Source organism: Abramis brama (genome assembly GCF_963993115.1).
Source record: "Abramis brama genome assembly, chromosome: 2".
NCBI classification, from domain to species: domain Eukaryota; kingdom Metazoa; phylum Chordata; class Actinopteri; order Cypriniformes; family Leuciscidae; genus Abramis; species Abramis brama.
In genome coordinates this window covers 10424119-10446071 of record NC_139964.1, presented here as the reverse complement: position 1 = coordinate 10446071, position 21953 = coordinate 10424119, and the positions used below count along the sequence as shown (strand labels likewise).

General features: G+C 41.9%; 1 protein-coding gene and 1 long non-coding RNA gene across 2 annotated transcripts; both read left to right on the top strand.

Annotated features, from left to right (window-relative positions):
• The first annotated feature begins 599 nt into the window (after window positions 1–599).
• LOC311077644 lies at window positions 600–3921 on the top strand. Its single transcript, XR_014604942.1, has 5 exons — window positions 600–928; window positions 1885–2061; window positions 2183–2287; window positions 2417–2490; window positions 2614–3921. It is a non-coding gene; the product is annotated as an uncharacterized lncRNA (long non-coding RNA).
• Window positions 3922–8875: 4954 nt separating this feature from the next.
• LOC311077621 (uncharacterized protein) lies at window positions 8876–16062 on the top strand. Its single transcript, XM_084106195.1, has 7 exons — window positions 8876–9098; window positions 9201–9542; window positions 11014–11328; window positions 13455–13631; window positions 13752–13856; window positions 13962–14035; window positions 14190–16062. Exons 1-7 carry the CDS (start codon window positions 9044–9046, stop codon window positions 14424–14426), a joined length of 1305 nt encoding a protein of 434 aa, XP_083962321.1. The 5' UTR covers window positions 8876–9043; the 3' UTR covers window positions 14427–16062.
• The last annotated feature ends 5891 nt before the right edge of the window (window positions 16063–21953 follow it).

The following is a 21953-nucleotide window of genomic DNA, read 5'->3' as shown; positions in this document are numbered from 1 at the left end:
CGTCGCGCCTGGTTAGGAAACTCTGATTAACATGGAAAAGATACCTTTTATCGCGTGTCGCGGCGCGTGTAGTTAGGACACAGTGTTAGAGTGTCACCCCCTACGTTGCTAGGTTAGCAGAGAGTGAGTGCCTTTGTTCATGCAAACAAACTTGCTTCGCAACCTCTGGTTTCTTCCGACGAAGAAAAAAATTATCTAATGTTTTATCGAACGCATTTTTTATTGATATTGATTACGTGTCTATCGCGATATATATCGTTATCGTTTTATTGCCCAGCCCTAACAGAAACCACAGTATCCTCTGTAGATGATGATGAGCGAGTGTTCACACCACAGACACTGACCCACATCACTTCAAAACACAAAGTATACATTATCTGTACACAAAAGTTCAGGTCTTTCTGTAGTAAAATACCTTTTCATTTTATATTTATTCCATTATCAGTCTTTGTTAACAGAGAAGCAGTTCACACCAAAACAGCTGACATGATTTAAATTAGATTAAATTGAATCAGATAAAACATCCCATACTGTCACTATAACAGAGACTCAAGGATGCAGTGTAGAATTAATGAGAATTTGAGGAACTTACATCTCTCATTTATGCCCTGATTTAGTGTTTCACATGTTTGCTGTGACTGGAGAACATCTGAACATCACCTGCCATTATAACAGTGATTTGAAGAACAAGATCAAGTTCATGTGCAAAGGAAGCGACCCGTCGCTCTGTGAGACATCGGGTATCAAAGTTTCATCAGAAACAAACAGTAACGGCAGATTCTCTCTGAGGGATGATGAATCTACAGGAGTTTTTACTGTGACCATCACTGATCTGACACTAGAGGATTCTGGGATATACTGGTGTGGAGCTGGAGAGACGGGACAAACAAGTGGATTTCAGTGACACATCTGAACATTAATAATGATGGTAAGATGCTATCAGCTTTTTTGCATGGCTGATAAGGAGATCTTTATAACTAGTGAAAATGCTAAACACACACGGCTGGTCACACGTACAGGGGAAAGTACAAAGAGATCACATGATCTTCTGTCATTATTAGACTGTGAAAATTAAACTATACATATTCTGAAAATGCATGCTCAATATTGTGATGAGGAGAGAATGACCAAAATGCGAGATTCTCAATATGCAGTCTTTAATGAGAAGCGATTCACAGAAGTAATATGAAACAAATCTTCACAGTATTCTCTGGAAACAGTCAACTGAAAACTTCGCTTGGTAGAAATCAACATAAACTGCTGGAAGCAGAAACGACAGGAACTCAGGGTGCGCAGCAGGCGTCAAGCGAAGTGTGCTCCAAGAGGAGACAGTAGAGAGTAGATACCTTTGGCTGGATACCGCGTCTTGATCAGGAACTCAGCATCTGAATTGGCAGGGCAGAGTTCAGTGAGCCAGCATGAGATAGGAAGAGAATACTTGACTCAAAGTGAGGCTTCCACACAATCCATACAAGACACGACACGACACGACACGACACGACACGACACGACACGACACGATTCACTTGACAAGAGAGGTAAGAGATACGTCTTCTGCATAAGATAAATCGGAATAAACTGACAAAGAAACAAAGAAAGAGAGTGTTAGAAATAGCAGGAAACATCAGGGGGGAAAGGGGAAACAGGTGAGATGAGTGAACGGAGATTAAGGATAAATGGGAACAGCTGGTACTGATGAGACCAGGGTGATAGTGTGGTGAAACAGTGTGAGAAGTGGCCACAAGAGGGAGACAGAGAAAGAGGGAACCCGGATCATGACAAATATATAAAAAGCTTTGGTTAATCTTATAATTTTGCACTCGTCATACCTGCAATAAACATCAGACTGTCATGCATTAAACCTAATGATTATTTGTGCTTCAGTCACATCAGCGAGGACGTCATCGAAACCAACCACAGCAGCTTCAGTTTACACCAGTAAACCAGCGACTGAAGATCCCGTCACATCTGTGTTTCCTTTATCATCCTCAACAACATCACCTTCAGTGTTATTGAATTCCTCATCATCTAATAATAAAGCGGCACCTCAAACTAAGTCAGGTATGATGAGTTCAGTTGCTTAAAGTTTTGAATGCCTGTCCATGGACGTTTTTTCTCAAGTTTCCTTAAAAATAGGACATTTAAAGTCATATTCACATAGTTTTGTTGTCTGTTTTTCCAGATATTACCATGTTCATCATGTTGGTGGTCATAGGGATCATAGGGATCCTGACAGGCTTTGGATTCTCACTCTTCATGTGCTTCAGATGGAGACAAACGAAAGAAGGTAACCGTCTTTTTCACAAATCATTTATATTACCTCTCATTTTCATAGTCAAACTAGACTTCGATGTCACAAAACAAATGTCATTAATACATTTTTACACAAAACAATAAACCTGTTGTCACAAAACAGTAAAGCAGCCCAGAGATGTCGTTCAAGGTCCGACCGAGCATCTGCCCAACAGAGATATGAAACCAAATAGAGAAGTGAGTTTCATCATGAATCTGTTTGAGTTTGATCTTTATCTGTTTGTAACCGTTAATTTGTGGATTCTAATCATCTTTCCTGTTGAACATGTCCTTGCTCATCTCTTTTTTCTCTTGTTTCAGGCCACACACACTGTCTGTCATAGTGTGTGTGACACTGTTTGGTTACATATCTGAATCCATGAGCATTTTCACTGTTAAAAACATGATACACAGGCAGTGGAACGGGGGAAAAAATGCAAGATGTAGAGACATATCTTTTATAAGTTGAACTTCTTTTAACTTGAGCTCCACGTTTTTTGGAATGCCGTGCCATGAAGCGAGACACGAGCCAGATCGATTATCGATTAAAGATGTTTGTCTTGTGTTTACATTAAAAACCATGGAAAAGCAGCGTGGTGGAATGGAAAAACACGGTCTGTATGAACAAGAAAACGATGCTTCCAACAGATCTAGATTCATGTGATGTGTGGCTCCGCCCCATTTTTACTCTGACTGGCTCAGTCGTCTTTCATAGGCATGCATGATAGGAAATGTGTTCAGAGTTGTCTTTACTATAATGCACAGAAAATACAACTTTAGCCTACATCCCACAATGGCAAGAGAATTGAATTGTGAAATCAGGGCTTTCAAGTGTCACTCATTTCGGTCTTTTGTCATGCACTCCTGCCAGTGCCACACATTGTATTTCTCACGCAGAAAAACTATTTATAATATATTTAATATGCGCAGCGCCCAAAACTTCTCTGGCCGTGCCGCTCTCACTAGGAACCGGCAGGAATCAAGCGCGTCTCCCCTGGAGTTCAGTCGAGCCTGCCATTTATCAGCCAATCAAAAAAAAGAAAGGGGCTACACAATAGCCAATCAAAAAATAGCACTACTGTATCTGGGTAAGATTTAACGCAACAACCAATGAAAAAAAAAAGCATATCCTGGAATTGTTCATGTGATTCTGCTACAACGTCTTCCGGACATTTCGTTCCCACAGAGATGAAACAACTCTGAGCTCCGAGCATCACTTTGAGCACAGAGTAAGTCATGATCTCCGGTTTTAATGTTACAATAAATTCACAACTTGTTTGACACAAACAGTGACAACTTCACTGCTCTTAGAGAATGTTTCCCAGATAATCAGCATCAGTTTTTCATGAGTGTCTGTAATTTAGCCAACAGTTTTACAGCCTGTTCACTGACAACACCTGCTCAGAACAAGTAACTTAGTCTAGGCCTAGTCATATTTTCGTTATCACACAATGACTGACATATTGTCACATTATAAACATCTCTCTCTCCAAATAGGCTTAATAATTTTATTAGCACTAAATAAATTAAGTGTATTGCATAGTCGATGTTATAGGTCACTTTTAAAATCATGTCATATTTTATAATTATATCCTGGCCATGGATGCATTAATCATTGCATCTGTTTTCCTATGCCATATTATGAAGTAATCATATTTACTAAATAATTTAATTCATAATTCATTCCTCTACCTAAAGATCTGACCCTCCAGCTGCGGATAATCAACCAATACATGTTTGTTTAAAGGTAGGATCGGCAATTTTTATCATAAACACTATTTGTTATTCTGGTTGAAACTCTCTTCACATCCTGATAGCAATCAATAATAGAAGTGGTCTTAATATTTAAAAAATGTACATATATCGTCTGTGGAAATCTCAGGACCAAAAAATGTTATTTCAATCATTGCATTCAGTCCTATATGATGTCCTACCTGCCTATCAACACATGTGTTTCCATACCTCACACAGACATCACACTGTAGACAGACGTCAGTCACAGAGCAGCACAAACGAAACAGCAGCCGCCTTTACAGTTCCTCCAGAACCAAAACAACCAGCTCGCCATGGCCTAACTGTAATAATGAGATGACAACCAGTGACTTTCTACCAGGAGCTGTTCACAGACTTTGCTCTGGCTGTTCATGTGTTTTGCAGGAGGCGTGGCTTTGGAGACGTTCTGAAGGGAGGGTGGGATCTCATGCTTTCTAAGCTAGCTTACTATTCCTAGCCGCTCCGATAATTGCCTACCTTACCTCTAAATATTGCTGGGTTGTTCGTGTGTAAGCCTGAAGACCAGCTTAATTTAGCAAAACTATTATTTTCGGGTAATTGCGAGAGATTTTTTTTTTTTTTTTTTTCATGCATTATAAAGAAAGCTTTGTGAAACTGCACAGCAGACATATACTCCGTCCAACACCAACTATGAACATTTCTTATCATTTGAAAGGCAATCGAGCCAATCAGAGTATGGGATGGAGCGACACGTTCTGTATATGTTTACCTGAAATTGATGGATTGCATATTTTAAATCTGGCGGAGCATTTGAGGCAGAACTGAACAGTACAAAACTGACGGTGAAGGACATCCACGCCTCTGTAAGTTACCGAAATCACACATGAAATACGCAGAGCTCGTTCAGTGTAACTGTATTAAGGACTCAAATACAGGATTGACAACTGTATTCTGGTGCTGTGTGAATGTACGCTATTATATTTGAAAGGATTCATGGCAGTTGCATATCCTCATCTAGATGAGCTGTTAGTGATGACCCCGATTACCTGCTAGTTGTGACTAATAAATTGTTCACACAAATCTCTTTTGAACAGAGTTTGGTCTCCTAATTTCATTATTCAATGAAGGAAAATGACAGCTTTAGACAAGACTACTAAACCCCACTTTGAGCATGTTTGTAGGCCTGTACTGTTGTAAGTGCAGGTACATGATGTATGTATGTGTACTGTATGTGAAATAACTGCAAAACAGTTTATCATTTGCTGCCGCCTTTGTAATTTTTCTTTTTTTGCATTTTCAAAAAAAACACATAATCTGCTAATTGAACAATACCAAAGTAATATTGAAAATGCAATCCTCTCATTATGGACACTAATTTCATTATTCGATCATACTGACACCAAGTGGGCAAATATTCCGGTTAAACACAGTACAGTAGTTTTGAATGGTGCATTGTCTCTTAGTTATGATCAGTGATGAAATATATTTGTCAGTCATAAATCTACTTAAAAGTCCTAAATCTCTTCTAAGGTCAAGACTGAATTTATTTGTGTCTGCTAAATGAATAAATGTAAATTTAAGATTCAATTTATTCAATGAAGATGTCAATAGAGGGAGCTCCAGCTGCAAACACTGTATTTCATAGAGAGGAGGAGCGAGAGAGAGAGAGAGAGAGAGAGAGAGAGAGAGAGAGAGAGAGAGAGAGAGAGAGAGAGAGAGAGAGAGAGAGAGAGAGAGAGAGAGAGAGAGTGTGTGTGAGCAGTGCCTCAGTGTGTGTCAAGCCCCTGCCCCTTTTGTCTCAAAATGTATTGTGCCCCTGTCTGATAATTGTAAATAATAATTATTATTATTATAAGTATTATAATAGATAACAATACACTTATACACTATTGCCACTAACAATAATAATGCAAAAAAAATATTATATATTTTTTTTTGCCGTTTGGCGGAAGCATTTGGCGGAGGTGAAGTGGTGGGAGTTCCCTTTGCAGCGCTATGTACGCAGCAGTTCTCCGCGAGTCTTCACCAGGGGGGCAGGGTTTCATAAAATATTGAAGTTTCCCCGGGGGCCGCCATTGGCTAGCGGACCCCCACCTGCTGTTAGCATCCCATTGACTCCCATTCATTTTGGCGTCACTTTGACAGCGAATAACTTTACATCTGAGGCGTTTAAAGACTCCATTTGTCCATTATTTATTTCTAAAGAAACACGAAAATGTATAAAAGGCTCCATTACCTTGTATCTTACGTTATGGCCCCGTAGAAGCAGTTTTTGTAAAAATAGGCTAACGATTGCGTCATAACCACGCGACTCTCTGTCGCACAGTAGAGAGATTACCGTATGGACAGGAGGAGAAGCTCGCGGGCAATCGGGGGGACGTGGAGGCAAAATGACAAAGTAATTAATCAGAATATTTAGCAAAAGTTGCTCCTGCTCCTAGCTCATGGACAGCTCCTACTCACACTCTCCTTTTCTGCAAGTTTCGGAAGGGAATGATTCAGATTTCTCTTGGCACAGCTACTAGAAGACAGACGGGTTGCTCACGTCACATCTATGTCGTCAAGCTTAGTTTGAGTCTGCGCAGTCGCTCAGCCATCAGGAAGTGAGTGCTTCTAATTGACTTTTCTCCGTTGAATCCAATGGGGTCGCTGTGTCCAGTTTATATACGGTCTTGGCGGAAGCGTTTGGCGGAGGTGAAGTGGGGGGAGTTCCCTTTGCAGTGCTATGTACGCAGCAGTTCACCTCGAGTCTTCACACTACACGAGCAGAAGGTAACGTTAAGCTAATACAGAAAAGTTACATTTATCCTATCATGCTACTGTAAAAGTTGCAGCAGCATGCGAGTTATGCTCATCTAAAATTAGGCTATTTCTTGATTTCAGCCGCATTCTGAGTCTGACAATGCCATTCGTTTTTATCCAAGGCATTGGCAAGTGTTATTAGCTTGGGGAAATACACTGACCTTGTCCAACTCTTAATTGTAAGGAATCTAGGTCTTTGATTTCATAGGAACACTTTACAATATGGTTCATTTGTTTATTATTCATGTATTAACTAACATGAACTAACCATGAGCAACACATTTGTTACTGTATTTGTTAATAATAATACACCTGTTTTTTACTTATTCATGTTATGTCACAGTCAGTGCATTAACTAATGTTAACAAATACAACTTTTGATTTTCTTAATGTTTTAGTAAATGCTAAAATTAATATTAACTATGATTAATAAATGCTGTAGAAGTGCAGTGCATTATTAGTTCATGTTAACAAATTTAACTAATGAAACCTTTGTTAGGGGTTAACAGTTTAGGACCCAAGGACCAGATGTTTGAAAGAAGACCCGGAGTCAGAATTATAAAAAAATTGAAGAAAAGTTTTACTGAAGATAGTTTGCAGTTTCATCAGCAGAAGTCATCTTCAAGACTCACTCAGGAGTTCGTAGGCTGCCCTGCTTACAGTTACACAGATCACAGCAGTTATACCATTTCCAAGGTCTAAGCTACCTCATTGCTTACAGGTTGAATGATTCTGATTGGCCAAGAAATTGATAAACATAGTAATTTTCCACACACATACAGATAGACAGAAGCATATCTCCATAGATTATGCCGCTGACACTCGGACCCTGAAGTTAGGCATGCCGTGACCTTCCAGGTCGGGGATTTGGGTTGCTGGGCGCCAGCATGTCCCGATCAACAACTCAGTCAATCTCCAACAATGCCAGTGGTTCCTTAACCTGTAAGCAAGAAGACTAACACACACACCCGACACACATCTTTTCCAAGGCTGGATTTGGCCAGGCTCTTACTATAAACAGGAGTCTCGTCTCAAAACATCAAGATAACAAGTTATTTCTCTCAGGGATAGGAAACTTTAGTCTAAATGGAAACTATAGGCTTTAACTGAGAAATGGTCCCTTAAACTATAGACTTCAATGACCCCTATGTGTTTTATCATGTTAAAGACCTTTCTCAAACACAAAACAAGTCCCTATTTCATTTCTGGAAGCTGGGATAAATAGGCAAGCAATGTTACTGCATTCAAATATCAAATACAGACATTAAAGAATACATGAAAAGAACATTTCAGTAATCACACTGGTAACTTCAATAACAAAATAAAATCTCCAGAGAAGTCATTCAACTCGGAAGGAAAAATATTGATTAATACCTTGATGATTCACCTTCACCTTATTGTAAAGTGTTACTGATTTCATAATGCATATAATACATACATAAAATTTACAACATCAACAAAACTAAACATGAATTCCTCATAATGGCCTTCTTGATCCTCACTGTTTTGTTTGGTAAAGTAAATCATATTTACATTTACATTTAGCTGACGCTTTTATCCAAAGCGACTTACAATTGCTATACATGTCAGAGGTCGCACGCCTCTGGAGCAACTAGGGTTAAGTGTCTTGCTCAGGGACACATTGGTGTCTCACAGTGGATTCGAACCCGTGTCTCTCACACCAAAGGCATGTGTCTTATCCACTGCGCCATCACCACCACACAGGACACCAATATGATATCAACGTCTTTTCATAGAATGCCAAGGAAATTTTTTTTTTGGTGCCTTTTTTGGTCCTTCCGCCCCTGAGGAGGTCTGTGCACGCCACTGTGTGTGAGTGAGTGAGTGAGAGAGAGAGAGAGAGAGAGAGAGAGAGAGAGAGAGAGAGAGAGAGAGAGAGAGAGAGCGTGTGTGAGAGAGAGATAGAGAGAGAGAGAGAGAGCGCGTGTGTGTGTGTGAGAGAGAGAGAGAGAGAGAGAGAGCGTGTGTGTGAGAGAGAGAGAGAGAGAGAGAGAGCGTGTGTGTGAGAGAGAGCGTGTGTGTGAGAGAGAGAGAGCGTGAGTGAGAGAGAGAGAGAGAGAGAGAGAGAGAGAGAGAGAGAGCGTGAGTGAGAGAGAGAGAGAGAGAGAGAGAGAGAGAGAGAGAGAGAGAGAGAGAGAGAGAGAGAGAGCTCTTCATAACACAGGCCACCTGCGGCTCACAGATAAAGCAGAACATGATCCAGATCTGTGATCATAAACTTCTCATACTTCTCCTGCTCATCATGTCAGGTAAGAGTTTATTCTGTGTTTCTGGGTCTTTCTAAAACAGCTCCTGTTCTCAATCAGGTCCATGTTCGCTCTGAGCTGAGTTTCTCTCTCTTATGTTTTTAGTCTTGGCGTGTGAGACGACGGAGATCTTGACTTTCACTGGTTATGAAGGAGGAAAAGTTGAAATACGCTGTGACTATGAGTCTGGATATGAAGAGCAGAATAAGTATCTCTGCAGAGGAGAGTGTCCAGTAAGCCTAGTGAAAGATAAAGACATTCCTGTTGAATCTGGATCTCCAGCTAAAGACAGGAGATTCTCTCTGACCGATAACAGAACGACCCGCATCTTCACCGTCACCATCACTGATCTGAGAACAGAGGATAAAGGCCAATACTGGTGTGGTGTGAGGACAGGATGGGGAAAATCTGATGTCTACACAGAGATTATCCTGGAAATTAAACCTGGTAAATCAGAATATTCTGCATGAGTGAAGTGGACAGTGCACATAGATATGGTGTAAAACACATATAATCATAACTAATATATCAGTAACATCAGAGAGGTCTGTGTGTGTCTGAGAGAGCGCTGCATCACGTGTTGTAAGGATGTAAAGAGGCGAGAGAACAGAAACCACAGTATCCTCTGCAGATGATGATGATGAGCGAGTGTGTTCACACCACATACACTGACCCACATCACTTCCTCACACACAACACTGTCTCAGTTATGGAGAAATCGCTCATTCAAAACACAAAGTATACAGGTGCTGGTCATAAAATTAGAATATCATCAAAAAGTTGATTTATTTCAAGAATTCAACTTAACAGGTGAAACTAATATATTATATAGACTCATTACATGCAAAGTGAGATATTTCAAGCCTTATTTGTTATAATTTTGATGATTATGGCTTACAGCTTATGAAACACACAAAATCAAAATCCCAGAAAATTAGAATATTACATGAAATCACACAGTAATTACACAGTAATACCATGGTCATTGAACCAGGTTTTGGTTCTTTTGGCAGTGTGGGCAGGTGCAAATCCTGCTGGAAAATGAAGTCAGCATCTCCATAAAGCTTGTCTGCTGAAGGAAGCATGAAGTGCTCTGAACATGTCCTGGTAGACGGCTGAGTTGAGTGGACAGCACAGTGGACCAACACCAGCCGATGACATGGCTCCCCAAACCAACACAGACTGTGGAAACTTCACACTGGACTTCAAGCATCTTGGATTGTGTGCCTCTCCATTCTTCCTCCAGACTCTGGGACTTTGGTTTCCAAATGAGATGCAAAATTTGCTCTCATCAGAAAAGAGGACTTTGGTCCACTGTGCTTTATTAAATCCAGAGTCAACGCAGCCGTCTACCAGGACATTTCCAGAGCACTTCATGCTTCCTTCATTTTCCAGCAGGATTTGCACCGGCCCACACTGCCAAAAGAACCAAAACCTGGTTCAATGACCATGGTATTACTGTGTAATTACTGTGTGATTTCATGTAATATTCTAATTTTCTGGGATTTTGATTTTGTGGGTTTCATAAGCTGTAAGCCATAATCATCAAAATTATAACAAATAAGGCTTGAAATATCTCACTTTGCATGTAATGAGTCTATATAATATATTAGTTTCACCTGTTAAGTTGAATTCTTGAAATAAATCAACTTTTTGATGATATTCTAATTTTATGACCAGCACCTGTACATTATCTGTACACAAATGTTCAGGTCTTTCTGTAGTAAAATACATTTTCATTTTATATTTATTTCATTATCAGTCTTTGTTAACAGAGAAGCCGTTCACACCAAAACAGCTGACATGATTTACATTAGACTAAACATCCCATACTGTCACTATAACAGAGACTCAAGGATGCAGTGTAGAATTAATGAGAATTTGGGATATTAAATCTCTCATTTATGCCCTGATTTAGTGTCTGTCGTGTCTCGTGTGACTGGAGAACATCTGAACATCACCTGCCATTATAACAGTGATTTGAAGAACAAGATCAAGTTCATGTGCAAAGGAAGCGACCCGTCGCTCTGTGAGACATCGGGTATCAAAGTTTCATCAGAAACAAACAGTACCGGCAGATTCTCTCTGAGGGATGATGAATCTGCAGGAGTTTTTACTGTGACCATCACTGATCTGACAGTAGAGGATTCTGGGATATACTGGTGTGGAGCTGGAGAGACGGGACAAAAGAACAAGTGGATTTCAGTGACACATCTGAACATTAATAATAACGGTAAGATGCTATCAGCCTTTTTACATGGCTGATAATGACGTCTTTAACTAGTGAAAATGCTAAACACCAGAGGTGTGGACTCTAGTCATGTGACTTGGACTCGAGTCAGACTCGAGTCATGAATTTAATGACTTCAGACTCGACTCGACAAAATGTACAAAGACTTGCAACTCGACTTGGACTTTAACATCAATGACTCGTGACTTCACTTGGACTTGCGCCTTTTGACTCGAGAAGACTTGCTACTTCCCATGAAAACTGGGGAAAAAATGTTCACACGGCCACGCCGCTCTCAGTTTATCTGCATCTGTGAAAAAATGTGCACCACCTGTATGCATGCAGGGAGCACGCGCGCTGCCTGCACGACATCCAATCACTGTAGTCCCACGTTGTTTTGATTCGACAGCATCTAAGCAGGCACATTGCAAGACAACCAATGAAGCACAACAAGCAACAACGCATGCTACGAATTTGAACGAATGCTAAGCACCTTATTGGATGTACCGTAACTTACAAGCTGCTACATAGCTGCCAACTCTCACGCATTCTTTTCACACGCTCTCACGCCACACATCCATTTTCTCACGAACACACAGAAAAATCGCGAAGCAAAGAGGACACGGAGACCGACAGACTAGACAGAGCACGAGCAGGTTACTTATTATATAAAAAAATCTCTGCTCTCAGATTCTGTCACTTTTATTACGAAATTCAGACAATAAATACCGTTTTGGCGCTTGTAAATGTGACACAAAAGATCCCTAGCGGCACGTGAACCGATCATCTCTAGCTGATAGTAAATAACGTTAAACACGAATGAACACTGTTGAAAGATACAGTACAACTTACCGAAATGTATATTCCTCATACATAATCTCGACCCATCAATCAAAGGGGTCAATAATACAGTTGGAGAACAATTATGTCACATAACATTTACCTCAGGAAAGCCATTTAATCACCATAATATAGGCACGTTAGTTGGCTAGAAAAAAAGAGCTATAGAGAGTATTTTGCTAAATATCTGTAGGCTACTATATTGCATGTTTATTATATTTTTACTTATATCATTAAATAATAAAAAAAAATGCATTATATTTAATTTGTGTTATTTTTAACCTTAAATAATACTGCCAGCTGATAGGGCTCTCTGTATGTTTACAGCATTAGGTGAGTTGTTTTTTTCTTGAGAAAAATTAATGCCTATCTTGTGTAGCCTACCTAATATTTATCCAAATGAGTCAATATTAAATCAAATCACAATAATTGAATTGAACTGAAATAATAAAAAAGCGTAGCTTTCCAGAAATTGAACCATGTAAACATTGCAACATGTTGTCACTAAACCTAATAAAATTCAGTTTAGTTACTAAAATGTTTTGACAATCACAATACACTTATTGTGATGCAAAAATTACATCACAATTATTAATAATTGCATCACAATTGCATCCCCCATTGAAGTCAATGGGACCCAGAAACTGCCTGGTTACTGACATTCTTCTAAATATCTTCCTTTCTGTTCAGCAGAAGAAATAAATTCATGTGAAATGTTTTGTGAAAATTAAATTTTCTGTTTTTTTACTGTATTTGATTAATGTCATTGTATAAAAATAGGTTTAAATAAATACAAATCTTACAGACATACATGATTTGTATACATTTTATTTCTGTGGTAAGAGGACTTGAAATGACTCGAAACTAAAATGGTAGGACTTTGGACTCGACTTGAGACTTGTTGGCTTTGACTCGACTCGGGACTTGCCTCATCTTTGACTCGACTTGACTTGGGACTCGAGGGCAAAGACTTGAGACTTACTTGTGACTTGTATAACAATGACTTTGTCCCACCTCTGCTAAACACACATGGCTGGTCACACGTACAGTGCTATATTTGCATCACACCCTTGACTCTAATAAAGTGTTACTAACAGCTGTGTCAGGGGAAAGTACAAAGAGATCATGTGATCGCCTGTCATTATTAGACTGTGAAAATTAAACTGTACATATTCTGAAAATGCTCAATATATAAAAAGCTTTGCTTAATCTTGTAATTTTGCACTCGTCATACCTGCAATAAACATCATACTGTCATGCATGAAACCTAATGATTATTTGTGCTTCAGTCACATCAGCGAGGATGTCATCGAAACCAACCACAACAGCTTCAGTTTACACCAGTAAACCAGCGACTGAAGATCCCGTCACATCTGTGTTTCCTTTATCATCCTCAACAACATCACCTTCAGTGTTATTGAAATCCTCATCAACTAATAATACAGCGGCACCTCAAACTAAGTCAGGTATGATGAGTTCAGTTGCTTAAAGTTTTGAATGCCTGTCCATGGACGTTTTTCTCAAGTTTCCTTAAAAATAGGACATTTAAAGTCATATTCACATAGTTTTGTTGTCTGTTTGTCCAGATATTACCATGTTCATCATGTTGGTGGTCATAGGGATCATAGGGATCCTGACAGGCTTTGGATTCTCACTCTTCATGTGCTTCAGATGGAGACAAACGAAAGAAGGTAACCGTCTTTCTCATGAATCATTTATATTACCTCTCATTTTCATAGTCAAACTAGACTTCAGTGTCACAAAACAAAGGTTACTAATAAATTTTTCCAAAACAGTAAAGCAGCCCAGAGATGTCGTTCAAGGTCCGACCGAGCATCTGCCCAACAGAGATATGAAACCAAATAGAGAAGTGAGTTTCATCATGCATCTGTTTGAGTTTGATCTTTATCTTTTATTTGTGGGTTCTAATCTAACCATTTGTTTGTGCTCTTCTCTTCTCTTCTCTTCTCTTCTCTTCTCTTCTCTTCTCTTCTCTTCTCTTCTCTTCTCTTCTCTTCTGTCAGGCCACTCATACTGTCTCTGATTATGATGAGATCGGGAACACACCTGATCATCCTGTCTACAGTTCGGTCTTTCCTGTGTTTGATGAGCACGACACCTCTGTTTATGCTTTGGCACAATTACCCAGCAGCCCCTCTGATAATCTCAACTACTCCACCGTCAAGTTTACAGCTACACGTCTCTCAGACAGGACTTCTGACGGGCAGGACACATCTGACTACGCCACCGTTAGACCATAAAACACTGTGGACAATCATGGACATCAGATTGATTAGCAGTTAAACCTGAATCACGCCAAACTTAAAGGTGCAGTCTGTAAGAATTACAACTAGTGGTCGAAATAAGTACTGCACCTTTTAGAATGAAAATCCTTGAAATCTGTTTCCTTAGTATTATTTTGGATAAATCATCAGAGATATAAGATTGTTTGTCATATGCTTGGTTACATTTATTTATTTATTTATTTATTTATTTATTTATGTTTTCATATCTACAAGTCCTTATAGACCAATTTCGAGCCGACGTCACAGTTACGTCACGGCGCTAGCTGGAGCAAAACAAAGGGGAAATTGGAGGCGGCCAATACAAACCAGCACAGATTCGGCTACATAATAAGGAGATTAAATTATTATTATTGTTATTAAATGTTATCTATTTGTGTTGTTGGGTGCAAGAATTGACAGAGTACAGGCTCCAATTTGAAATTTTATCGCATAATGTTTTCTAAATTATTGTGATTATTTGTGAATCAAATCAAATCAAATCAAGTATATTTGTATAGCGCTTTTCACAATACAGATTGTATCAAAGCAGCTTCACAGTATTAAATTAAAATAAAATAATACAACAAAGTTTGTTTCTAGTGAAATTTATTGATTAATAGAATAAAATTAAATATCCCCAAAATATCCGCAACTGAGCAAGCCAAAGGCAACAGTGGCAAGGAACCGAAAAACTCCATCAAGTGACCTAATGGTGTCCTAAAACTCATCAGGTGACCTAATGGAGAAAAAAAAACCTTGGGAGAACCCAGGCTCAGTCGGGGGCCAGTTCTCCTCTGGCATTTATGAACTAGAGGCCGGATTGTAGTTTGAACTGTGAGATTAACAATATTATATGAATGTGAATGCCTGGCCGAAAAGATGCGTCTTTAATCTAGTTTTAAACTGGGAGAGCGAGTCCGAGCAACGAACAGTATCAGGAAGACTATTCCAGAGTTTCGGAGCCAAATGTGAAAATGCTCTCCCTCCTTTGGTTGATCTGGATATCCTAGGTATGACCAAAAGCCTTGAATTTATTGATCTTAAAGAGCGCGATGGATTATAGGGCTATAGAAGATCCGTTAAATAGACTGGAGCTAAGCCGTTTAGGGCTTTATAAGTCAGTAGCAATACCTTATAATTAATACGGAACTTTATAGGTAGCCAATGTAGTGATGATAAAATCGGTGTTATATGATCATATTTTCTTGATCTAGTAAGAACTCTAGCAGCTGCATTTTGTACTAACTGTAGCTTGTTTATAGAGGATGCAGGACAACCGGCTAATAAAGCATTACAGTAATCTAGTCTCGAGGTCATGAATGCATGAACTAACTTTTCTGCATCAGAAACTGATAGCATATTACGTAGCTTAGCAATGTTTCTAAGGTGGAAAAAGGCTGTTTTTGTAACACATGAAATATGATTTTCAAAAGACAGGTTACAATCGAGTATAACACCCAGGTCTTTTACTGTAGAGGATAAAGTAACAGGACATCCTACGATGTCAAAGTTGTATTGTGAGAGGTTCTGTGGGCATTTTTTTGAACCGATAAGTATTACCTCTGTCTTGTCTGGATTTAATAAAAGAAAATTACGCGTCATCCAATCTTTTATATCTTTAACACACTCTGTCAATTTGGATAATTTAGCGTTTTCATCCGGCCGTGATGAAATATATATTTGAGTGTCATCAGCATAACAATGGAAACTAATTCCATGTTTCCTTATAATATTTCCAAGTGGCATCATATATATTGAGAATAATAGAGGGCCTAACACAGATCCCTGCGGCACTCCATAGTTTACTGGAGTTATGATCGATTTTTCTCCATTTAAATAGACAAAATGGTAGCGGTCTGATAAGTATGATCTAAACCAGCTTAATGCTTGTCCTTGAACACCAGTATAATTTTGTAGTCGATCTAAGAGTATTGTGTGATCTATAGTATCGAATGCAGCACTTAGATCGAGTAAAACTAGTATTGAGATGCAGCCTTGGTCAGAAGCTAAGAGTAAATCATTTGTGATTTTAACGAACGCAGTTTCAGTGCTATGATGCGGCCTGAATCCTGACTGAAACTTTTCATAGATATCATTTTCTTGCAAGAAAGAGCCCAGTTGAGCGGACACAACTTTTTCTAGTATTTTAGACATAAAAGGTAGATTTGAAATGGGTCTATAATTTGCTAGATTATTATGATCTAATTGTGGTTTCTTAATGAGAGGTTTTATAACTGCCAGTTTAAATGTTCTTGGAACATGACCTAAAGATAAAGACGAGTTAATAATATTGAATCATCTATGATTGTATACATTGGTTTGATTGATTGTGACTAGACTTATTGAAGAACCTGGTAAGAAAGGGTAATCAAATACATAGTTAAAAAATGACTATGCTGTATCTGGCATTTTTATTTCTAGAAAATATTCACATCATTAAAATTGCACCGTAATTGTCACGGAGTGACAAATAGGAACCATAATTAACTGAACGAGTTCCCTTGGGGAGATAGTTCCGGCGTGACACCAGACCGGTTCCGGTGACCTGTCATGGCCGCCCGTGTTGACGAGCGGCAGCGGCTAATCATTGCTGCGTTCCAGTCCAAAATTGTCATGCCCTTCACTCGCTAACTTCCCTCCGTCTCGTTCACTCGGATGTACGTCATTGCTTACGTTGCACAAGTGCCCACTACTGGCGGAAACTGCAATGGGCTGAACTGGAACGTCCTAAGCCCTTGATCACTTGGAATCAGCTGTGGAGTTGATTTATTATATACATTTTTTTTATCCTTTAAGAATTTGTTTAATGCAGTATCCAAATGTTTGTGTGTTTGGGTTTTAAATAAAATAAAAAATATAATTAATATATCGTTGTCTGTTGTGGTGGTGATTAGACGAGATATGTGGTGACGTCACAGTCGTACTGCATTGTGGGACATATAGGTACCTGAAGTGTACATTTGAAGTAGACTCGCTCCCTCGGTCAAGATCGAGGGAACGAGGGTCTGTCCATCTAAACTTCCCTCGTCCACTTCACGAAGTGGAACGCACTTCAAAATGGCGGCGGGGATTCCCCCGAGGGGAAGTGCTTAGGGAAGTTCGCAAGTGCGTGTCTAAAAGTGGACTGGAACGCAGCACAAGCAGCCATAGAGTGCCGAAGTTATGACGTAATTTTGTAGGACAACCCGGAAGTTAGCGGCGCATGGGTTCCCTCGAAAAGCAATGCATTTTCCCCATAGACTTTTGGAAAATCGCAAAAAATAAGATCTGTGTTCAACAAAGAGTTGTGACCCTAACACGTTTTGTCTATCAAGATAATCTTTACAAGTTAATCCAAAATTTATACATTTTGAAGCCTAAATAAAGCCGTCAGATATAAAATGCTAACGGTAGGCTATAAAAGGACTACAGTACACCAGCACACCATGGTCGCGGATCAACGTCATCATCAAGCTTCCTCAAACTTTATTTAAAAAACACGCTCGCTCATTATGATCTGCGCTGTGTATGAACACTTATCCACTTTTTCATGAGAAATATTGCCCATTCGTTTTTTCCAAAAATGTTAGAAACGTACTTGGTTACTTACGTAACCTCGGTTCCCTTAGAGATAAGGGAACGAGTACTGCGTTGCAAACGCTGTGGGAAAACTCCTTTTCTCGAGAATATTGAAGCCTTTATTTTAAAACGCATTGCTGCAGCATAAGCGAGAGCATCAGGCTCGCGCGAGCTAGCTGATAGGCTATGCTGCATGCAACTGCACGAACCAATGGCGAGAGAGCAGAGGCGCACGAACCAATCAGAGAGCTTGGCGCCCTGCCATACTCGAGCGCGCCAGATAGGGCGTGGCAGAAGAGTATAAATACAGAGAAATCTCGCCATAAAACAGGTCTAATCGACTGAACGAAAATACCTGATGTTCGAGGATAGCACGGCAGGGCAACGCAGTACTCGTTCCCTTATCTCTAAGGGAACCGAGGTTACGTAAGTAACCAAGTACGTTCCCTTACGAGAACGTTCTCTCGTACTGCGTTGCAAACGCTGTGGGAACACTTTTTAAAACGCCGTGCTAAGTCTCGTGGCTACTCTAATCCAGGAATTTCCGGGATAGAAAGTAGCCAGAATACCACAGACCAGAACATCGGGTCTAAAGATACTTGGTGTGTACATAGGCTAGGGCGAAAGGGGCCAGCCCATGTAAAGCTCCCATACAACTTAGAAATTTAACCCGGATCGGAGAGCCGAGGTTAGATTGAGAGAACCCGTGCTTGTAAAGCAGGGACCTCTAAGTTATAAAATCTCGCAAATGTGGACGGAGCTGACCAGCCTGCCGCCGCACAAATGTCTTCAATAGAGACACCACTAGTCCAAGCCCACGAGGAGGCGATGCCTCTCGTGGAGTGAGCTCTGACACCCATGGGGCAAGGAAGGCCCAGTGAGGTGTATGCTAAAGCAATAGCATCAACTATCCATCTGGATAGCGTGAGTTTCGTGACCGGCAACCCTTTGGTTCGGCCCCCGAAACAGACAAAGAGCTGTTCGGACTGCCTAAACGAGGCCGAACGCTCCAAGTATAATCTCAACGCTCTAACAGGGCAGAGCGTATGAGCATCACTGTCTTCTCCCGAAACTGGGAGGGCCGACAGCGAAATTACCTGCGCTCTGAACGGAGTAGAGAGCACCTTAGGCACGTAACCGTGTTTTGGCTTCAAAAGGACTTTAGAGTCGTTGGGGCCAAACTCAAGACAGGAAGCGCTTATGGAAAGCGCATGTAAGTCCCCTACTCTTTTGACTGACGCCAGTGCCAGTAACAGAGCAGTTTTCAGGGAAAGGGACTTTAGGTCCGTGGACCCCAAGGGTTCAAAGGGGGGTCCCTTGAGGGCCCGTAGAACCAGAGAAAGATCCCAGGCCGGCACTGAGGGAGGCCGAGGCGGGTTGAGCCTCCTGGCTCCTTTAAGGAAGCGAACAATAAGGTCGCATTTTCCCAGAGAAGAGCCAGCCACCAAAACGTGAAAAGCCGCGATGGCTGCCACGTACACTTTGAGTGTGGACGGGGAACGTCCCGCGTCCAACAGCTCCTGGAGAAAGGAAAGAACCAACGGTACTTCACAAGAGTGAGGGTCGAGGTTTCGAGCCTGACACCAGCTGGAAAACACTGACCATTTAAGGTGGTAGAGACGTCTAGTAGACGGAGCTCTAGCCTCCAGAATAGTATTCAGGACGCCCTCTGGGAGGTCCTGGGGTAGCCGTTGAGCGGCCAGGCATGAAGGGCCCACAAGTCGGGACGGGGGTGCCATATCCTTCTGTTCGCTTGAGCCAATAAGTCGCTCCTCAGAGGAATTGGCCAAGGGTCTGAAACTGACAGCTGCATCAGCTCTGGGAACCAAGATTGGGACCGCCAGAGAGGAGCTATCAAGAGGATCGCACACCCCGTGTTCCTGATCCGTTCGATGACCTGAGGCAGCATCGAGACCGGAGGAAACGCGTAAAGGGGACGATTGGGCCAGTCGTGGGCCAGCGCGTCCTTTTTCTTCGAAAAGAAGATTGGGCAGTGACAGTTGTCTTCTGAGGCGAAGAGGTCTACCTCTGCCTGTCCGAAGATTTCCCATAATAGGAGAACTGTCTGGGGGTGGAGAGACCATTCCTCTGGGGGAACGTTGCCCCGAGAGAGCATGTCTGCTCCTGTATTCAACGTGCCCGGCACGTGAGCTGCTCTGAGCGAGCGCAGATTGGTCTGAGCCCAAAGTAGCAGCTGGGTAGCTATGGCGAGCAGATTGCGGGATCTGAGACCGCCCTGGCGATTTATGTAGGACACCACTGACATGTTGTCCGTCCGGACCAAGATATGGTGTCCTGCCAGGTGTGGAAGGAAGGTTTTTAGGGCCAGAAAAACTGCTCTCATCTCGAGGCAGTTTATGTGTAGGCGTTTCTCCGAGCTCGACCAGAGGCCGGAGGCAGGCCTGCCCTCGTACAGGGCTCCCCAACCTGAGTTGGAGGCATCTGTCGAAATGACCCTCCTTTCTGAGACCACTCCCATGCTCACGCCCTGCTGATACCAGCTGGCGTTCATCCAAGGGGCCAGTGCTAGAATGCAATGCTGGTCCACCCTGATGTTCAGGATACCTGTACGCCAAGCGTGAGGGGGTACCCGAGGTGCTAGCCACAGCTGAAGAGGACGCATGCGCAGTAGACCTAGTTGGAGTACTGAAGCTGCCGAAGCCATAAGGCCCAAAATCCTCTGATACGTTCGAAGGGGTACATGAGTGCCCTTCGTGAACGACGCGGCGAGCTGTTGGATTGAGAGAGCGCGGGTAGAAGTGGGCCACGCTCTCATAAGTACGGAGTCTAGAACTGTTCCCAGGAACGTGATACGCTGACTGGGGGACAGAATACTCTTGGAGAAGTTCACCCTGAGCCCCAGGCATTCTAAATGACTGAGAAGCCAGGCTTTGTGAGTATTGGACTCCGCCTCTGACTGAGTCAAAATGAGCCAGTCGTCGAGGTAGTTCAGGATGCGCATTCCCCGCTGTCTCAGGGGGGAGAGAGCTGCATCCATGCATTTCGTGAACGTACGAGGTGCCAGTGCCAGTCCAAAAGGTAGAACTGTGTACTGGTATGTCTGCCCCTCGAAGGCGAATCTCAAGAATGGCCTGTGGTGGGGGTTCACTTGGATGTGAAAGTACGCGTCTTTTAGATCCACTGAAAAGAACCAATCGCCTGGGCGAATTTGCGCCAGGATGTGTTTGGTTGTAAGCATTCTGAACGGCCGTGTCATGAGGGCTTTGTTCAGATGCCTGAGATCTAAAATGGGTCTTAAGCCGCCGTCCTTCTTCGGAACGAGGAAGTAACGGCTGTAAAACCCTGACTCGCTTAGTGCAGCGGGAACTCTCTCGATAGCCCCCTTTGCCAGCAGACCCTGTACTTCGGTGCGGAGGACATGAACTAGTGTGCTCCTTACTGAAGTTTGAATAACCGCTCGAAAGCGTGGTGGTCTGCGGGAGAACTGAAGCGAGTAACCGCGCTTTATGATGTTCATTACCCACTCTGAGACTCCGGGTATGGCCTGCCATGCCAGAGCCCGATGAACCAGAGGTATGATCATATCTGAAGACTGAGCGCCCGGAGACGGGGGCTCGACTAGACATGAAAGTGAAATTTTGCTCGATTTGTGCTTTTTGTGGGTCGCTGTTAAAACAGCGTTTGTGTGCAGAGGTGCATGACAGATAGCAGGCCCTATTTCTGCATTTAAAACTACTCCAGCCGCCTGAACTGAAGAGGGGGCTGTGAGCAGTGTTCGAGCGATCTTCGGGGCTGGTCCGGCCGCGGCGGGACATGAACCCCTCTTTCTGCCGGTTAGGACGGCTTCTTCGGCTCGAGGTCGAGCGTGAGCTTCGGTCTGGGTCCCTGGCGCTTAGGGAAAGGGTAACGTTTCGCTGGCTTTAAGCGCTGACCGGTCTCAGCCGCTGGGCGGGGCTGATGAACCTGAGGAACTGACTTCTCTGG

Excerpts from the sequence above, each read along its gene's own strand:
- LOC311077621 (XM_084106195.1), top strand. The coding sequence starts at position 9,044 with ATGATCCAGATCTGTGATCATAAACTTCTCATACTTCTCCTGCTCATC. Across the intron at positions 9,543-11,013 it reads TATCCTGGAAATTAAACCTG|TGTCTGTCGTGTCTCGTGTG; the intron begins GTAAATCAGAAT and ends GCCCTGATTTAG. Across the intron at positions 13,632-13,751 it reads GGCACCTCAAACTAAGTCAG|ATATTACCATGTTCATCATG; the intron begins GTATGATGAGTT and ends CTGTTTGTCCAG.